This window comes from Heterodontus francisci, chromosome 5, assembly GCF_036365525.1.
Source record: "Heterodontus francisci isolate sHetFra1 chromosome 5, sHetFra1.hap1, whole genome shotgun sequence".
Lineage (NCBI taxonomy): Eukaryota > Metazoa > Chordata > Chondrichthyes > Heterodontiformes > Heterodontidae > Heterodontus > Heterodontus francisci.
Window position 1 is genome coordinate 194,463,707 of NC_090375.1, and position 19,375 is coordinate 194,483,081.

Below are 19,375 nucleotides of genomic sequence, written 5' to 3' on the forward strand. Positions count from 1 at the left end.
TGACTTGGGGAGTGGAGTGTTTCTCCACTCTTTCTCTCTTTTTCCTCCCCCCCCCCCCCCCCTTCCAGGGTTGGACACCGAAGGACTTGGAAGAGTATAGTGGGACATGGGTGATACAGGATACAAGAAAATTGTTGAAAATGGCCTTGTCTGTGATAGAAACTTAGGCTTAGAGAAACTACATGATATGGTAAGGTCAAGGGATGGCTGTTAATATGGGTAGGAGAGTTTATATGGAGAAATATGTTGAAGAATAACAGAAAATTTAGTGCATCCACGAGAGGTGAGGGCAAGGGAAGCTGAGATGAAAATTGAGATCACGAGGAATGAGGAGTTATTCAAAAAGAAAAATGCTACTGAAGAACGTTCCTCCATTAGGAGCTTGTTTATGATATCGTCAGCCATAGAAACCCGACTCAACATTTTCCCATTTCTATGAAAATAGCTACTGTTTCCCACCAAGCTCCTAAATTAACTATGACATTAGCCCAAGTATGGTAGTCTCGTTGGATCTTAACCCTGGTGCATGTGTTGATATTTGTTGTTGCCAGGGCAGTTTTTGTCTGAAGGTAGTGAGCTGTGCACTTCAATACATCCAAAGCAAGAGAACATACAAACATACGAATTAGGACCAGGAATAGGCAATTTGGCCCATTCGTGCCTGCTCCGCCGTTTAATAAGGTCATGGCTGATCTGCTTGTGGCCTCAACTCCACTTTCCCACCTACTCCTGATGCCCTTCGACTCCCTTGTTGGTCAAGAATTTATCTATCTCTGCCTTAAAAATATTCAATGGCCCTGCCTCTACTCCTCTCTGGGGAAGACAGTTCCAAAGACTCACAACCCTCCAAAAAATTTCTCTTCATCTCCATCTTAAATGGGCGACCCCTTATTTTTAAACTGTGTTCACTAGTACTAATCTCTGCCACAAGGGGAAAAACATTCTTTCAGCATCCACCCTGTCAAGTCCCCTCAGGATCTTATCTATTTCAATGAGATCCCCTCTCATTCTTCTAAACTCCAATGGATATACAATCAACCTGTCCAACCTCTAAGATTTAAGGTAGTTATGGAAAAGGACATAGAGGGACCGGAAATAAAAGTACTGAATTGGGGGAAGGCAGATTTCAATATGATAAAACAGGATCTGGCCAAAGTGGACAGGGAGCAGCTTCTTATAGGAAAGTCTACATCAGACTAGTGGGAGTCATTCAGAAAGGAAATAGTGAGGGTTCAGGTCCAACATGTTCCCGTGAAGGGTAGGACCAACAAATCAAGGGAACCCTGGATGTCCAGGGATATAGAGGATTGGATAAAGAAAAAAAGGAGGCTTATGACAGATTCGCTGTAAACAGCGGAGGCCCTACAGGAGTATAGAAAGTGTAGGGGAGTACTTAAAAGTAATTAGGAGAGTGAAGAAGGGACATGAAAAATCACTGGTGGGCAAGATAAAGGAAAATCCCAAGGCGTTTTATAAGTATGTTAGGGGCAAGAGGATAACCAGGGAAAAAGTGGGGCCCATTAGGGATCAAAGAGACAATCTGTGTGTGGAGCTGGAGGACATGGGTGAGAGTGATTACTTTCCATCTGTGTTCACTATGGAGAGGGACGATGTAGGTGTAGTGATCAGGGAGGGAGATTGTGATATACTTGATCAAATTAGCATTGAAAAGGAGGACTTATTAGCTGTATTAGCAGGCTTAAAGGTGGATAAATCCCCAGGCCCAGATGAGATGTATCCCAGGCTGCTATGTGAGGTAAGGGAGGAGATAGCGGCTCTGACACAAATTTTCAAATCCTCTCTGGCCACAGGAGAGGTACCAGAGAACTGGAGGACAACGAATGTGGTACCATTATTCAAGAAGGGTAGCAGGGATAAACCAGATAATTAGAAGCCTGAGAGTCTAATGTCAATGGTAGGGAAATTATTGGAAAAATTCTGAGAGGCAGGATTATTCTCCATTTGGAGAGGCAGGGATTAATCAGGGATAGTCAGCATGGCTTTGTCGGAGAGATCGTGTCTAAACTTTGATTGAATTTTTCGAGGAGGTGACTAGATGTGTAGATGAGGGTAAAGCAGTTGATGTGGTCGACATGGACTTCAGTAAGGCTTTTGATAAGGTCCCGCATGGGAGATTGGTTAAGAAAGTAAGAGCCCATGGGATCTAGGGTAATTTGGCAAATTGGATCCAAAATTGGCTTAGTGGCAGGTGATGGTCGAGGGTTGTTTTTGGGAATGGAGGACTGTGACCAGTGAGGTACCACAGGGATCGGTGCTGGGACCCTTACTGTTTGTAGTGTACATTAATGATTTAGACATGAATATAGTAGGTATGATCAGTAAGTTCGGCGATGACACGAAGATTGGTGTCGTAAATAGTGAGGAGGAAAGCCTTAGATTACAGGATGATATAGATGAACTGGTAAGATGGGCGGAGCAGTGGCAGATGGAGTTTAATCCTGAGAAGTGTGAGGTGATGCACTTTTGTAGGACTAACAATGCAAGGGAATGTACAATGGATGGTAGGACCCTAGGGAGTACAGAGGGTCAAAGGGACCTTGGGGTGCTTGTCCATAGATCACTGAAGGCAGCAGCACAGGTTGATAAGGTGGTTAGGAAGGCATGTGGGATACTTGCCTTTATTAGCTGAGGCATAGAATATAAGAGCTGGGAGGTATGTTCAAGCTCTATAAAAACGCCACAGCTAGAGTATTGTGTACAGTTCTGATCACCACACTATAGGAAGGATGTGATTGCATTGGAGACGGTGCAGAGGAGATTCACCAGGATGTTGCCTGGGTTGGGGCATTTCAGTTATGAAGACAGACTGGCTAGGCTAGGGTTGTTTTCCTTGGAACGGAGAAGGCTGAGAGGGGACCTGATTGAGGTATACAAAATTATGAGGGGCATTGATGGGATAGATAGGAAGTAACTTTTTCCCTTAGCGGAGGGGTCAGTAACCAGGGGGCATAGATCTAAGGTAAGGGGCAGGAGGTTAGAGGGGAGTTGAGGAAACATTTTTTCACCCAGAGGGTGTTTGGAATCTGGAACACATTGCCTGGAGGGGTGGTAGAGGCAGGAACCCTCACAACATTTAAGTGGTATTTTGATGAACACTTGAAATGCCATAGCGTACAAGGCTACGGGCCAAGTGCTGGAAAATGGGATTAGATCGTATGGGTGCTTTGATGGTCGGCGCAGGCGTGTTGGGCCAAAGGGCCTGTTTCTGTGCTGTAAAACTCTGACTCCAACCTTTCCTCTTAAGATAACCAACACCCCCCCCCCCCCACCCCATTCCCAGGTATCAGTTGAGTGAACCTTCTCTGCACTGCCTCTAACGCATTTATATCCTTAAGTAAGGAGACCAAAACTGTACACAGCACTCCAGATGTGGTCTCACCAATACTCTATACAACTGTAGCAAAACATCCCTACTTTTATATTCCATTGCAATAAACGACAACATTCCATTTGCCTTCCCAATCACTTGCTATATCTGCATACCAGCCTTTTGTGATTTATGTACCAGGACACCCAGATCCCTCTGTACCTCAGAGTTCTGCAATCTCTTTCCATTTAAATAATATGCTGCTTCACTATTTTTCCTGCCGAAGTGGATAGCTTCACATTTTCCCACATTATGCTCCATTTGCCAAATTTTTGCCCACTCACTTAACCTACCTACATCCCTTTTCAGACTCCATGTCCTCTTCACAACTTACTTTTCTACCTATTTTTGTAACATCAAATTTAGCAACCATACGTTTGGTCCTTTCATCCAAGCCATCAATATAGATTAAAGGCCTGCTCAGGTATACAATTTAAACCTGACCCGGGCCCAAGTCCTTTGGTTTTTTTCTCATGCCCGACCTGACCTGACTCGATTACCGGAAATTAATGACGCTTACTTTTCCCTTTCCCTCCCTGACCAAAAGGCAGCACTGCCACTGTGTCCGACCCGAGCCCAAATGCCAGTCCCGGAAGAGCGGCCCGGCCTGACCTGACCCAAACCCAACACGTGACGTCGGGTCCCGTTGGGTAGCCATGCTCTAATATAAATTGTAAATAGCTGTGGCCCCAGCACTGATCCCTGTGGAACTCCACTGGTTACAACTTGCCAACCCAAAAAAGACCCATTTAGCCCTACTCTCTGCTTCCTGTTAACATGGATAAAGGCCTGGTTGGCTAATATGTCACCCCCTACACCATGAGCTCTTATTTTGATGTGGCACCTTGTCAAATGCCTTCTGGGAATCCAAGTACTCCTCATCCACAGGTTCCCCTTTATCCACGTTGTTTGTTATTTTGTGAAAGAACTCCAATTAATTAGTCAAACATGATTTCCCTTTCATAAAATGATGTTGACTGCCTGATTACATTGAGATTTTCTAAGTTCCCCACTATAACCTCCTTAATAATATATTCCAGCATTTTTCCTATGACATGTGTTAAGCTAACTGGCCTGTAGTTTCCTGCTTTCTGTCTCCTTCCTTTCTTGAATGGAGGAGTCGCATTTGCTATTTTCCAATCTGATAGGACCTTTCCAGAATCTAGGGAATTTTGGAAAATTAAAACCAATGCATCTACTATCTCAGCAGACACTTCTTTTAGGACCCTACGATGAAGTCCATCAGGACCTGAGGACTTGTTAGATTTCAGTTCTAATAATTTTTTCAGTACCCATTCCCCGGTGATTGTTTTAAGAGATTATTTTGTAAGAGAGCAACTGGATTTTATCTTCCTCTGAACAGAAGAGATTCAGTGGGATGTGGGGCAGGGGTGGTGGTGGGGAGAAAAGACTTTCAGGAATTCACCTAGGAACACTGGAGGTGTGTTTGGCTGGAATGTTGAGCCAGTACCCATCTCATTTCAGAAAAATTCTAGGATTTTCTTTTTGGTGATCCAGCCATAGGCATGCTTGGGAAGAGCAAAGATGCCATATTTCTGCAATGTTACAATTATCCCCTGTGTGGCTGATGGTAAAGCAGAAAGGGGAAGTTTTCCTCTGGGCTCTTGTAGGATCCAGTCTGATTACTGCTCTATCCTTGATTATTTTGTATTACGATCAGACACATGTCACCACACATGTAGAGCCATACTTTTATATGTAGGTCACTCTCTGAATCTTGCATCTGTTTAACTCTAATGACTGTTTTATGTGCTAACCAGAGGGCACTTTGTTTGGACAATTTGTCCAGTTCTTTTGTTGGTTTAGTAGATCATAAGCACAACCACAGATAGTCCTGACCAGGAATGTAAAACCTAAAGATTTGTAATTCATTTGTGCACTTTCCATTTCTCATTAGCATGTAATAGAAGTTAGTGAATCTGTGAGTGCTATACAGCGTATAGGTAAGTGAGTTCTTGGGTATGGAAGAACAAGGATGATTTCTGGGCCTTGTGAGGAGAGAGGCATGATGCTAAGTCTGTTTTCATTAGAGAAAGAAGATTCAGGTGGGATCATGACGCTAGATAGATATCTAATTGGAAATGAAAGTTCTAGGAATTATATGATCAACTACACCACATCATATGATTTCCATGGATTTTTGAGTGGGAGACGTATTCCTGTCATTGGACAATGAAGTGCCCAGTCTGAGAGATAGCTGTGTCTATCACCCAGTATGCTTTCAAGCCTTGGTTACCAACTTTGTATTTGATCCTGAAAGATTAGGTTATTTCAAAATCCAAAGACTGCTTTAAAAACTATCCAGGGAATATCCGTATTCAGATTTATGTAGGTGTGTCTGCTTAGCAAATAAACCAGCTCTCCTCTATCAAATAGCCTGCACTTTGGGTCAAACCTGCTCTTGATCGGGTAGTCTAGCTTGAAACCAATCATCTGTTTTATTAATTAGCCTGTTGCATCCTTGTTGCTTTCTCATGATCTGATAGCCTAAAATAATTTTATGACCCATGTGTTGCCTCGCCCCTCATTTCCTTCCCTGTTTATCTGATGGGTCAGTGAAAACCATGTGGCATGGGAATGGGCTGTTGGGATTTCTTGCAGTAGTTGTGAAAGCTCTTGCACCTTGCCTCTCACTGGCTAAGTGCCACCCTCAAACTTACTAGTGTGAGGTCCAGATGCAGCATTTGAGGCACAGTATTTGATCTTCGCGTGTACCCTCCCCCTCCCCCCTCATCCAGAATTAAAAATATTGAATGTAGTACTCTGCTTGTAGTTATCTGATGTAATCTGGAAGGAGAAGGAGCCTTGCACTTTGCTGCCTTACTGGATGCCACATTAGCGCGCTCCCAGTTGAGCTTCCTGCTTGGTTCCTCTTATCTAGCATTGATTTCAGGTAAAATAATGGAGAAATAGGCTGAGTCGGCCTCGGGAAGATCCACTAGTTTTTTGTTGTTGAATACATCTCATTTCTATCTTTGATTAAACTTGATCCTAAAGCAGTTGCGGTGTGCCCACTTGTACAGCCATTCTATTACAAAGGTTCAAGGAGATTACTTGCTGCACATTCATTTCGTAAAAGAGGATTTTATGTCTCTAAAGCAGTGCTGTCCAATCGTAATTGCTAACTAGCCACAGGTGTTGCTATGGCAGGCAAGTTTACTTATATATTTATTTAACATATCTACCACTATGCAGTCGGCAAGGAAGTAAAGTACCCACATTGGTCAGAAACACCCTCTAATTTTATTTTGTATTATTTTACAAACGCATGCACATAAAGGTTAAAGGGCACATATATACACCTTGTGGATGAATATTAATCACACCCAGTAATGATGTCTGTTAATCTCTTATTTTCTTTACTTAATCAGAGATATAATTAGCTACATTTGGATTCCCAGTTTGCCACACACAGCTAGTGTGTTTACACCTTTTTCTATTTTTATTTAATTAACAGCATCTGCAACATTTTGCTTTTAACTTAACTTTATGGAACTGTGCATTTGGCTGCTGCAAATAGGAATGAAGGCACACTCATTAGTTCCTTTGGCTCAATTTTTGCAGTGAATAGTTGAGCCATACAAATTGAAATGTTGCAGGTTTGATCACAAACAGATTATCTGGTCATTATTATCACATTTCTGTTTGTGGGAGCTTGCTGTGTGCAAATTGGCAGCTGTGTTTCTTGCATTACACCAGTGACTACATTTCAGAAGTACTTTATTGATTGTAAAGCACTTTGGAACGTCAGCATGGAAGGTGCTATATAGCTGCAAGTCTTTTTTACCTGTTAAATTAGCTGATCTCAGCCAGTGCCACTGTAGGGCACTTAAAGTAGGAGGGTAAAATTCTTCTGATTGCTATTTGGTAACACTTGATAGTGCATGGGCAAACTTCAGTTTTGAACACAACTTGCCTCTGTTCTCCACTGTCAAACAGTCTACCAACAATTACTGAGAAGGCACCTGCTGGAGTATGGCATCAATCAGGACTAGAGATAAAAGATGTAGGCAAGGAAGAAATTTGATTAAAACTGTTTTTTAAAAGCATTTTCTTATTCAAAGGCGATGTTATTGTCCAATATGCATGAGTGAATTACAAAATCTTATAATTGAGTAAATTCACTTACATATCTGCAAGAGCCGCCTCCTTCAGAACACAGGAGTTCCACAGCATGTAACTTTTGTTTCTCTGTTGCAAAATACCATATTTGAGGTATTGTTAGAGGTGTGGTTGGAATGTACTACAGGTATGTTTGTTAGTGATAGGTTGGCTGCAATAAACATGAGTCAGTACTTGTGCTGTATGACTGTTCTGACTTGTTAAAATGCCATGGGTGTTTCTGAGTACATACCTGAGAATGAAAGAATACTGAATACAGTCAATGTAACCGGTTATCCTATATTCTGAAAATATTGTTCAAAATCTTTGCATTTAGAGAAATTAATTGGTTCTGATCTTGGTATACAGTGCTCAATTTTTAACATCAGATATAATAGTGACTGTTTAAGCTTGTAAGCTTAATTGTCAGCATTAAGCACTCGCAGATCAAATATAGCATAGTTGGGTGTGGGGTATAACTCCTTGTACTCTGTCCCAACACTGTACCTGAGTCCTTTAGCTTAAAAGGTCATACATTACATTAGCTATCCTGTACTTCTGAGTCAGATTGGCAATTAGTGTCAGTTACACAGCGGATTGAATTTAAATAGCAAAACTCATTGGGCTCTTACAGACTACTGATTGAGGAGATTTTCATCCCATCAGTCTGGACTGGAATCAAGCTAAGGTCTCAGCAGTAAAAGCTCATTGTGTACAGCATTTCACCTTGCAATCCACTGGAGCGCAACGTAAAGACCACTGTTTAGTGGATTTCCAAAGCAGGTAACCAGAAACACTACTGATTTAAAATAATATCAGAAAATGCTGGAAATACTCAGGTCAGGCAGCATCTGTGGAGAGAGAAACAGCGTTAACGTTTCAGGTCGATGACCTTTCATCAGAAACACTGATTTTGCTTTCCCATTACTTTAAAAACTGTGAATAATTTGTCATCCTGCCCTCAAGAAGGTATATTTGCATTAAAAAGAGTACAGAAAAATCTGTATTGGATCTTAAGGGAGAAGTGCTATGAAGAAAGTTTAGAAAAGGAAGATAAGAGTGTGATATCTAAATTAAAGCACATGATCAGCATGACACCTTTGTGTCAAGGGGTACAGTATCATAGTGGTTATGCTACTGGGCTAGTCATCCAGAGGCCTGGACTAATGATCCAGAGAGGTGAGTTCAAATCCCATCATGGCAGGTGGCAAATTTAAATTCAGTTAATCAAATAAATCTGGAATTTAAAAAAAAATCTAGCATCAGTAATGTTGACCATGGAACTACTGGAATGTTGTAAAACTTACTGGGTTACTAATGTCCTTCAGGGAAGGGAATCTGCTGTCCTTACCTAATCTGATTTGTGACTCCAGACCCACAGCAATGTGGCTGATTCTTAACTGTCCTCTGAAATGGTTCAGCAAGCCACTCATTTATATTGGGATAGGCAATAAATGCTGGCCTTGCCAGTAACATGCGCATCCCATGGATGAATTTTTAAAAAACTGTCTCTGCATGCCTTTGGATTTGATGAAATTGTCTCAAATCTTTTTGTTTTGACCTTTTTAAGGATTGTTAAATTCCAGTGTTGTGTGGCAGTTACGGTGCCATTCCGCAGAGTAGATTGCAAGATACTTCCCACAAATATTTTGACCTAACCAATCTAAATGACTCCAGGAGGAACAACATGCCTTTTACCATGTGGATTTCTGAATTTGTAGCATGTGGAATTTGTGAATTTTTAGCTGTTTTCAGCACATGTTGAAGTTGCATCAATATAAGATGCACTAAACCCACTTCCCTTGAGGCAGGTAACACATAGCTGAATCCTTCACTTTGTCTTATTTCTTTTTGAGCCCAAGACAATTTGATGTCTGGTTTCCTCCTTTTTCCTTGAAACCTAATCTTTATTTGGACAAAAGAAAGATGGAAATATTTGATTCAGCTCAGACCTGATCAAGATCATGAGTGCTTGGAGAAGTGAAAGGTCTATTGGCAATACCAGTAGAATGATGGCCAAGACACTAGCACATTCAAGTGAATGATCTATGCCTCTGTAACAAGTATCTAGTGCTTCTTCACTGTATGAGTACCTTTTGGGTATGTGTTATTAAGACTGTTCCTTGGCTATATCTGGAATGCCTCAGTCTTAGAGCTGTAAACAAGTACATCAAATGGTTTAAATATACAAGCTGCACTTGTGTCTCAGCAACACAATATAAAAGATTTCCACTTTATTCCTTTCCGTTATGGACATTTTAACTTGTCTTCTGCCCTTCCCTACCTCTTGGACTTTCGAATGCCTTTCCATTGCCTGATTGAGGCATTCTTTCTATATCATTAAATCTCTTTTGGGCCTCCTTATCTCGAGAGACAATGGATACGCGCCTGGAGGTGGTCAGTGGTTTGTGAAGCAGCGCCTGGAGAAATACAGTTATGTGTTTTATATATATTTCAGGCTGTTAAGCTCATTAATTGCTACATTTTGATAATAGCTAACATAACTGACTTCAGACTGATCTCTTTTTATCCCTCTATCTTTACTTTGTTCAGTCCTATAAAAGGATTCATTTATTTCCCAGTTTCCAGTTCTAACTAAGGATCCACGCCAGAAATATTAACCTATTTCCCTTCCTCTTTACAGATGCGAACAGGCCTATGTACTTCCAGAATTCTCAGTTTTTAATCCTGAACATTTTAAAAATGAGATTAACTCATGCAGTTAGTGCTAACGATCTAAACTAGAATCCAAACTTAATAAACCTCATCCATTAGTGGCTAGCTCCCTGAGTTTATACAAGTGTCAAATTGTTTTAGCATGCAAAACAGAGATAAGTGGGTAAATTTAACCTAACCAGCCTCAGAAACTGACTCAATTGAATTGGAAGGTGAACAATTGAATTGGCCCCCATTTGGCCCTCATTAAAACATAAAATTCTTAAGAGTTTTGACAGTACAGATGGTGGGCAAATAATTCCCCTGGTTGGGGGTGTTTAGGACGAGAGATCACAGTCAGAATAAGGGGTTGGCCATCTAGGACTAAGATGAGGAGAAATTTCTGAACTCGAAGGGTTGTGAACCTTTGGAATTCTCTACCCCAGTTGAATATATTCAAGATGGAGATTGACAGATTTTTGAACTCGGAATTGTGGGATATAGGGAAAGTGCAGGAAGTTGAATTTGAGGTAGAAGATTGGTCATGATCTTACTGAATGACAGAGCAGGCTTGAAGAGTCGAATGGCCTACCCCTATTCCTAGTTCTTACGTTTTACACCCTGCTGATTTTTGCTTTCCATTTGAAGTCAATAGGAAGTAAAATCGGGGGTGGGGTGGGAGTGGTTGCAAGTGGAGATGTAAAATGGGAAGCGCATCTGGTCCTGTCAGTTTCCTCCTTGGGGCAGGTTAAAATTGCCCGAATGTGTAGTTTAAATAAAAAACTGGCATTTATGTGGTGCTTTATGTCTTTGCTTTATGTCTTTGCGACATCCCGAAGTTCTTTACATCCAGTGCAGTCACTGTTGTCAGTTGATCAATATGGCAGCCAATTTGCAGAGGGATATTGGCCAGGACATTCTGGCATTTTTTATGCCCATCTGAGCAGCCAGATGAAGCCTCAGTTTAACATCTCATTTGAGACGGCACCTTCAACAGTACAGCACTCCGAGTACTGCACAGACATGTCAGCTGAAATTGTATGTTCAAGTCTATAGTAAAGATTCACCCCACAGCTTTCTGACTTGGGAGATGGGAGTGCTACTAACTGAGCTAAGCTGAGAGCTTCTGAAATGAGTAATTAGTATTGATAGTTTGCTTTGAAGAAGAGATGTCTTTACCAGCTAGATTGACATTATTGCCTATTTGAGTTGACAGTCTGATTTAGGAGATTTTTCCCCACTTGAAGGAATAAGAGGCTTAAGTATACAGCTGATTCCAATGCTTTTGATAAACCTTGAAAATGTTATAAAACATTATAAATGAGGGATTTTTGTTGGTTGCATAATCAGCTAAATCAGTACTGAGGCAATACCAATATCAAATGGATGCCTTACTTGAGGTTTCTGTGACACTATTGTTTTATTTCCTTTCAAAGGCATCACTGTGTATCTCAGTTCAGGGCATCACATGTCAGTCTCACAGGTCTGATGGGTAAAAGTTAATGATTGACTGTCTGAAATAAGCACGTGTCTATGAAGTTACCAATTGAGTAACTGATTCACTAAATGTGAATGAGTCAAAAAATAGCAAATTACCAGTGGGCACATGTGAACAGCAGAAAACTGAGCAATGAAATCTCTTGTTTTTCAAAGCTACTATTCATGAATTGGCAAGTGCCATAAAACTGCTCAAATATTTTGTGCAATCTGGGGTAGGCCCTAGTTATTTTGTACAAAGTGGCATGTGCGGTTCAACATTTCGGTGGCACAAGCTGTGGAAGGATTTGTAAATGTGGATCAGGCATTTTGAAATCAATACTGTGGTGCATACCAAGCTCGCCAAGATCAGGGGTGATTTACTAAGTACCAATGCCCCACCCCACTGATAACTAACCTGTCCATAACATTCTGAAATTTACAAATTCTGTCTGCATCCATGTGACTTTGGAGTTCAGGACAGTTGCTGATGGGTCTCATGCTGCCATTCTTCAAAACAGGCTAAATATTGTACTGCAGGTTGGTAGCTCTTGTTCATGGAAGTGAAGGAAGGGTGAACTGCATGTACTTTATACAGTTGCTACATTCTCTCTATGCAATCCCCTCATTTCCTTTTCATCTGGAAATTATAGGGGAGTAACTGTTATGCGGGAATACCACCAGTTACTTCAGTGAGTTGCAAAACTAATTGGCTTAAGAGAATTGGTAGTTTGAACCTTGAGATCAAAGCCTGTGTGAGAAAAGGGTTATCACAGAAACGGTGGTTCGATTTCTTGTACTGGGTCCACTTGAATGGTGGAAAATCTTGTGACAGTACAATTGTGTAAGATTTTATTTTTTAAAATTTGATTTCTATCTGAAGAGTGCATCTTGAACTATCATGAAGTATTGATGGTTACAGATCTGTGGTACTGGTGGTGGTAACAGGGGGAGCAGTTTTTCTGAACTAATTTGTCTCTGTCCTTAACTTTAAACACACGTCTGTCATAAAAATGATTGAGAACTTCTGTTCTTAATTGGGAACAGTGGTGATTACTGTTAGAGCAACTTCACAATGTTTGCAATTGCAAAGGAATATGTAAATATGTATCAGGGCAAATATTACACAGATGAAAGTGTAGAATTCTTGAACTTGAACATCAGAATCTGAACATCAGCATCCAAACATCTGTAGGAACATGGTTCTGTTTTCTAAATGTAGCTTTACAGTTTTACATCGTGCAGACTGTTTTACTTTGAGTTTTTTGATGAGGTAAGTTGAGGGTAATGTGGTTGATGTGTTCATGAACTTCCAAAAGGCATTTGATAAAGAACCACCTAATAGACTTGCCAGCAAAGTTGAAGCCTGTGGAGTAAAAGGGTCAGGGGCAGCTTGGATATGAAGTTGGCTGAGTGCCAGGAAATAGTGGTGAATGATTGTTTTTTTGGACAGGAGAAAGATATACAGTGGATTTCCCCTGAGATCGACACCAGGACCACTGCTTTTCTTGATCTATATTAATGACCTAGTCTTGGTGTACAGGGCACAATTTCAAAATTTACAAATGACGCAAAACTTGGAAGTGTTCTGAACTGTGAGGAGGATAGTGATAGATTTCAAGAGGACATAGACTGGTTGGTGGAATGGATGGACATGTGGCAGATGGAATTTAATGCAGAGAAGTGTGAAGTGATACGTTTTGGTAGGAAGAACGAGGGGAGGCAATATAAAATAAAGGTGCAATTCTAAAGGGGGCACAGAACAGGGGGACCTGGGGGTATCTATACACAAATCGTTGAAGGTGGCAGGGAAAGTTGAGAACGTGGTTCAAAGGCATATGGGATCCTGGGCTTTATAAATAAAGGCAAAGAGTATAAAAGCGAGGAGGTTATAATGAGCCTTTATAAAATGCTGGTTCGGCCTCAACTGGAGTATTGTGTCCAATTCTGGGCACTGCACTTTAGGAAGGATGCAAAGGTTTTTGAGAGTGTGTGGAAAGCATTTATGAGGATAGTTCCAAGGCTGAGGGACTTCAGTTGCATGGATAGTTTGGAGAAGGTTGAGAGGAGATTTGATAGAGGTGTTCAAAATAATGAGGGGTCTAGACAGAATAGAGAGCAATTGCTCCTATTGGCAGAGGGGTCGAGAACCAGAGAATACTGATTTAAAGTGATTTGCACAAGAAGCAATGGTGACATGAGGAAAAACTTTACGCAGCGAGTGATTAGGATCTAGAATGCATTGCCTGAGTGTGTGGTGGAGGTAGATTCAATTGTGGCTTTCAAAAGGGAATTGGATAAGCACCTGAAGAGAAAAATAATTTGCAGGTCTATGGGGAAAGAGCGAGGGAGTGGAACGAGCTGAGTTGCTCTTGCAGCGAGCCGGCACAGACAAGACTGACCGAATGGCGGCCTCCATTGCTGTAACCATTCCATGATTCTGTGTTTTAAGGGTTTCCCCCTTCCCTGCCTTTTTCAGATATCTGGAGCCTGGGAGTTATACTTTTCATGTTGGTATGTGGCCAACCTCCATTTCAAGAGGCAAATGACAGCGAGACTCTTACCATGATCATGGACTGCAAATATACAGTGCCATCCCGTGTCTCCAAACAATGCAAGGAGTAAGTGGAAACATCATTCCTATCAACCTTGTGTTTTAATACTCACTGTTTCTGTACAACCTTTAATATTTCTAAGTAATGTAAATGTATTTAACAATAAGGTTTCTGTATTCAGAACAGCTGTACCTGACACATTAAGTATGTATAAGATCCATAGAGGTTCCAAGATGGTCATTTAGGGGAAAATAAGAATGTATGATGCCAACTAGACGTGATTAATTATATCTCTTTGTAACTTTATGTCCCATTTATAAAATAGGACCTTGGATTCACAGGCAGGTTTGGATGAATCAATCCATTTTATATTGTAATCTGTAAGTTTCTAAACTCCAAAGTAGGCAGACATGCCACAGATCTTGATCTGAACCTGGGCTGGAGGCTGTGAAGATGTGGGAGATGACTCCCACATTCTGTCCACACACACCACTGCTCCTGTCCTTCCATGCACCTTAAACATTCACTCCCTCCACCACAGGCACAGAGTGGCAGCTGTGTGTACCATCTACAAAATGCACTGCAGCAACTCACCAAGGCTCCTTCGACAGAACCTTCGAAACCCACGACCTCTTTCACCTAGAAGGAAGAGGGCAGCAGACACTTGGGAACACCACCACATGCAAGCTCCCCTCCAAGCTACATACCATCCTGACTTGGAAATATATTGCAGTTGCTTTACTGTCGCTGGATCAAAATTCTGGAACTCCCTCCCTTACAGAAATGGACCACGAAGATGTTTTATCAGTACATTAAGAGCAAGAGGATTACTAAGGAAAAGATAGAGCCTATCAGATGTACAAGGGAACTTATGTGTGGATGCAGAAGATGTGGGCAGGGTTCTTATTGAGTTTTTTGTCCCTGATTTCACAAAGGAGAGGGTTGATGTAGACATTGTTGTCAAAGAGGAGGAGTATAAAATATTAGATACGATGAGCATAATGAGAGAGGAAGTACTAAAGGGTCCGACATGACATCTGTGAAAGTGGATAAATCGCCAGGGCCAGATGGATTGCATCCCAGGTTGTTGAAAGGAAGCCAGGGAGGAAATGGCGGATGCTCTGAGAATCATCTTCAAATCCTTACTGATACAGGAGAGGTGCCAGGCGATTGGAGATCTGCGAATGTTGTACCATTGTTTAAAAAGGGTGCGAGGGATAGGCCAAATAATTATAGGCCAGTCAGTCTGACCTCAGTGGTGGGTAAATTGTTTCTATTCTGAGGGACAGGATAAACTGCCACTTAGAAAGGCACGGATTAATCGGGGATAATCAGCATGGATTTGTTAAGGGAAGACCATGTCTTACTAACTTAATTGAGTTTTTTGAGGAAGTAACAAGAAGGATTGATGAGGGTAGTGCAGTGGATGTGGCCTACATGGACTTCATTAAGGCATTTGACAAGGTCACACATGGCAGACTGGTCAGTAAAATGAAAGCCCATGAGATACAGGGGAAATGTGGCAGGTTGGATCCAGAATTGGCTCAGGGACAGGAAACGAAGGGTAGTAGTCGACAAATGTTTTTGTGAATGGAAAGCTGTGTCCAGTGGTGTTTCACAGGCCTCAGTGTTGGGTCCCTTGCTGTTTTAGTTTTTTTTAGTTTGAGATACAGCACTGAAACAGGTCCTTCGGCCCACCGAGTCTGTGCCGACCATCAACCACCCATTTATACTAATCCTACACTAATTCCATATTCCTACCACATCCCCACCTGTCCCTATATTTCCCTACCACGTACCTATACTAGGGGCAATTGCTAATGGCCAATTTACCTATCAACCTGCAAGTCTTTGGCATGTGGGAGGAAACCGGAGCGCCCTGAGGAAACCCACGCAAACACAGGGAGAACTTGCAAACTCCACACAGGCAGTACCCAGAATTGAACCCGGGTCACTGGAGCTGTGAGGCTGCGGTGCTAACCACTGCACCACTGTGTTTGTGGTATAAATGATTTGGACTTAAATGTGGGAGGAATGTTTGGGAAATGTGCTGATGACGCAAAAATTGGCCGTGTAGTTGATAGTGAGGAGGCTAGCCGTAGACTCCAGAAAGATATTCATGGTTTGGTTGAGTGGATGGAAAAGTGGCAAATGGAATTCAATCCAGAGAAGTGTGAGGTAATACACAATAAATGGGAGGATATTGAGAGGGGTAGAGGAAGTGAGAGACCTTGGAGTGCATGTCCACAGGTCCCTGAAGGTGGCAGGACAGGTAGATAGAGTGGTGAAGAAGACATATGGAATGCTTTCCTTTATTGGCCGAGGTATAGAATTCAAAAGCAGGGATGTAATGCTGGAACTGTATAAAAAGATGATTAGGCCACAGTTGGAGTATTGTGTACAGTTCTGGTCACCACATTGCAGAAAGGACATAATTGCTCTGGAAAGAGTACAGAGGAGATTTCCAAGAATGTTGCCAGGGCTCGAAAGTTGCAGCTATGAGGAAAGATTTTGGATAGGCTAGGGTTGTTTTCCTTGGAACAGAGGAGGCTGAGGGTGATTTAATTGAGGTGTACGAAGTTAAGAGGGGCCTAAACAGAGTAGACAGGAAGGACCTGTTTCCCCTAGCAGAGAGGTCAATTATCGGGGGCACAGATTTAAGGTGATTGGTAGTAGGATTAGAGGGCACATGAGGAAAAACTGTTTCACCCGGAGGGTGTTGGGTGTCTGGAATTCATTGACCGGAATGGTGGTGGAGGCAGAAACCCTCAATTCTTTTAAAAGGTATCTGGACATGCACCTGAAGTGCTGTAACCGGCAAGGCTATGGACCAGGTGCTGGGAGGTGGGATTAGATTGGGCAGCTAGTTTTTTTAGCTGGCACAGACACGATGGGCTGAATGGCCTCCTGTGTTGTAATTTTTCTATGGTAACACTTTTTTCTGGTGTTCTGTCCTCATCAGAATCTTGAGTTTAGTTGGAAAACTCCATTTTTAATCAATCCTAACATTTGGTATTTTCTGTTCAATGATATCCCTGTGTTAAGCTGCATAACAGCAGCGCACCAAGTTTACCATTTTAAAAAGTGCTAGACTTATCAAACTCTGTCCTTTACTCACAGTGCTATTTCCTTGTCCTGTTCCTCTATCCAGTTTAATTTTATTGTTTAGGTTTGGCCTATCTTTTTATGTATTTATTCCATAAAGAGGGTCTTCTTGAGCATTCCTTACATTTAGTTCCATTTTCAGGCCCAACTACAGTGCTGCTCAATGTTTGGGTATTCCCATTACCTCAGATAAGTCATAGGCAATGATTCTGAAAGCTTTCAGAACACAAAATTAAAAAGACTATTTTCTGTGACTTTCCGACAGTCTTATTAATCGGATGCTGCAGAGAGATCCAAAACGAAGAGCCTCACTGGAAGAGATTGAGAATCACCCCTGGCTACTGGGAATTGACCCTTCGCCTGCAACCAAGTGCAACATACCTCTTGTCTCTTACAAGAACCTCTCCGAGGAGGAGCACAATGGCATTATCCAGCGGATGGTGCTTGGTGAAATAGCAGACCGAGAAACCATTATTGAGTAAGTGTAGAGAAAGCCTGGGGAATAAGACACAAGTCTGTATCAATACTGGCTTTGTTTTTTGAAGGGTATCATGGATACTTTGTTTACAATACTTTCACTGTCTAATTTCTAGCATTCATGGGTTTAACACTTGCATCACACAACTCCAGTTTATGAATTACCTATTTATTTCTGAAAATGTCTTAAGACTTTGATCAAAAGGTATTGAGATGCAAGTCGCAGCAAAAATGTACTTAAATGCATTGCATCAGAATATTATTATTACAGTTGAAATTGTGGGAGAGTTGGTTAGATAGAAATTATGCCACTAACAATTTTAACAACTTTAATTACCAGCATTCACTGCTGAATAGAGATGAAGAAATAGAACTAGAGAGGAGCATTGAGTCACAAAAATATAGTGGGTGGAGAAGGGAAACTTCATTGACTTCCTAAAATTGAGAATAACTTTCAGGTCCGCACTTGAAAAGTTGTTGGCTTCCATCGAATATCCTTAACCGATTTGTCAGTTCAGTACCTATTTCTGAAACGCTGATTTAATTACTAAGTCAGCTTATTCATGACTAAGATGAGGAGGTGAAATTAGATTATAGAAGTATCTGTTGGCTCTCCCATTTTCCCCAAAAGTAAGAGTTGGTTTTATTTCAAATGCAACGGTTGCAAGAAAATAAATAAATGAAAAATAATGTATGTGTTTAACAGATCTTTCATAGTTTTGTTCAGAGGTAAGTGGGGGATCCTAAAAGTTTTATGACAGTAGTTGTTATATTATGTAATACACTATAGCATTATGCTGCTATGGTGATGTAGTCCCTTGAAGGCAAAAGTTTTAATTTTGAAGTAAGTACCGCTTAAGGTTACTGAGCTTAATTACTTAGTTCAGAACCGTTGCAATTTGGCATGTGCTTGTTGGGTTCAGGATGTAACCTAGAAGCTGCCTTTTAAGATTATTGTACGTTTTGTATTGTGACGGACACAAAAATAGATGGGAGGGCATGTTGTGATGAGGACACAAAGAATCTGCAAAGGGATATAGATAGGTTAAGTGAGTGGGCAAAAACTTGGCAAATGGAGTTCAATGTGGGGAAAGTGTGAGGTCATCCACTTTGGTAGGAAGAATAAAAAGGCAGATTATTATTTAGATGGAGAAAGATTACAAAATACTGCAGTACCGAGGGATCTGGGTGTTCTTGTACATGAAACATAAAAAGTTAGCATGCAGGTGCAGCAAGTAATTAGGAAGGTAAATGGACTTTTGACCTTTAATGCTGGGGGAGTTAGAGTTTGAAAGTAGGGAAGTCTTGTTACAACTGTACAGGGTGTTGGTGAGACCACACCCGGAGTACTGCGTACAGTTTTGGTCCCCGTATTTAAGGAAGGATATACTAGCATTGGAGGCAGTTCAGAAAGGGTTCACTGGGCTGATTCCTGGGATGAAGGGGTTATCAAGAATAGCTAAATAGGTTAGGCCTTTATTCATTGGAGTTTAGAAGAATGAGAGGTGATCTTATTGAAACATATAAGATTTTAAGGGGGCTTGACGGGATAGATGTTCAGAATATGTTTCCACTAGTGGGGGAATCTTGAACTGTG

At 41.4% G+C, this 19,375-nt stretch overlaps 1 protein-coding gene across 3 annotated transcripts in view; it reads left to right on the top strand.

Annotated features, from left to right (window-relative positions):
* The window catches only part of snrka (SNF related kinase a), a 48,020-nt gene that overhangs the window by 20,378 nt on the left and 8,267 nt on the right, over window positions 1-19,375 (top strand). For all 3 annotated transcript variants that reach the window (XM_068032565.1, XM_068032567.1, XM_068032566.1), the window contains 2 exons: window positions 14,121-14,262; window positions 17,567-17,779. In XM_068032565.1, the coding sequence (XP_067888666.1) occupies window positions 14,121-14,262; window positions 17,567-17,779 (355 nt within the window). The remainder of the gene's footprint in view (window positions 1-14,120; window positions 14,263-17,566; window positions 17,780-19,375) is intronic.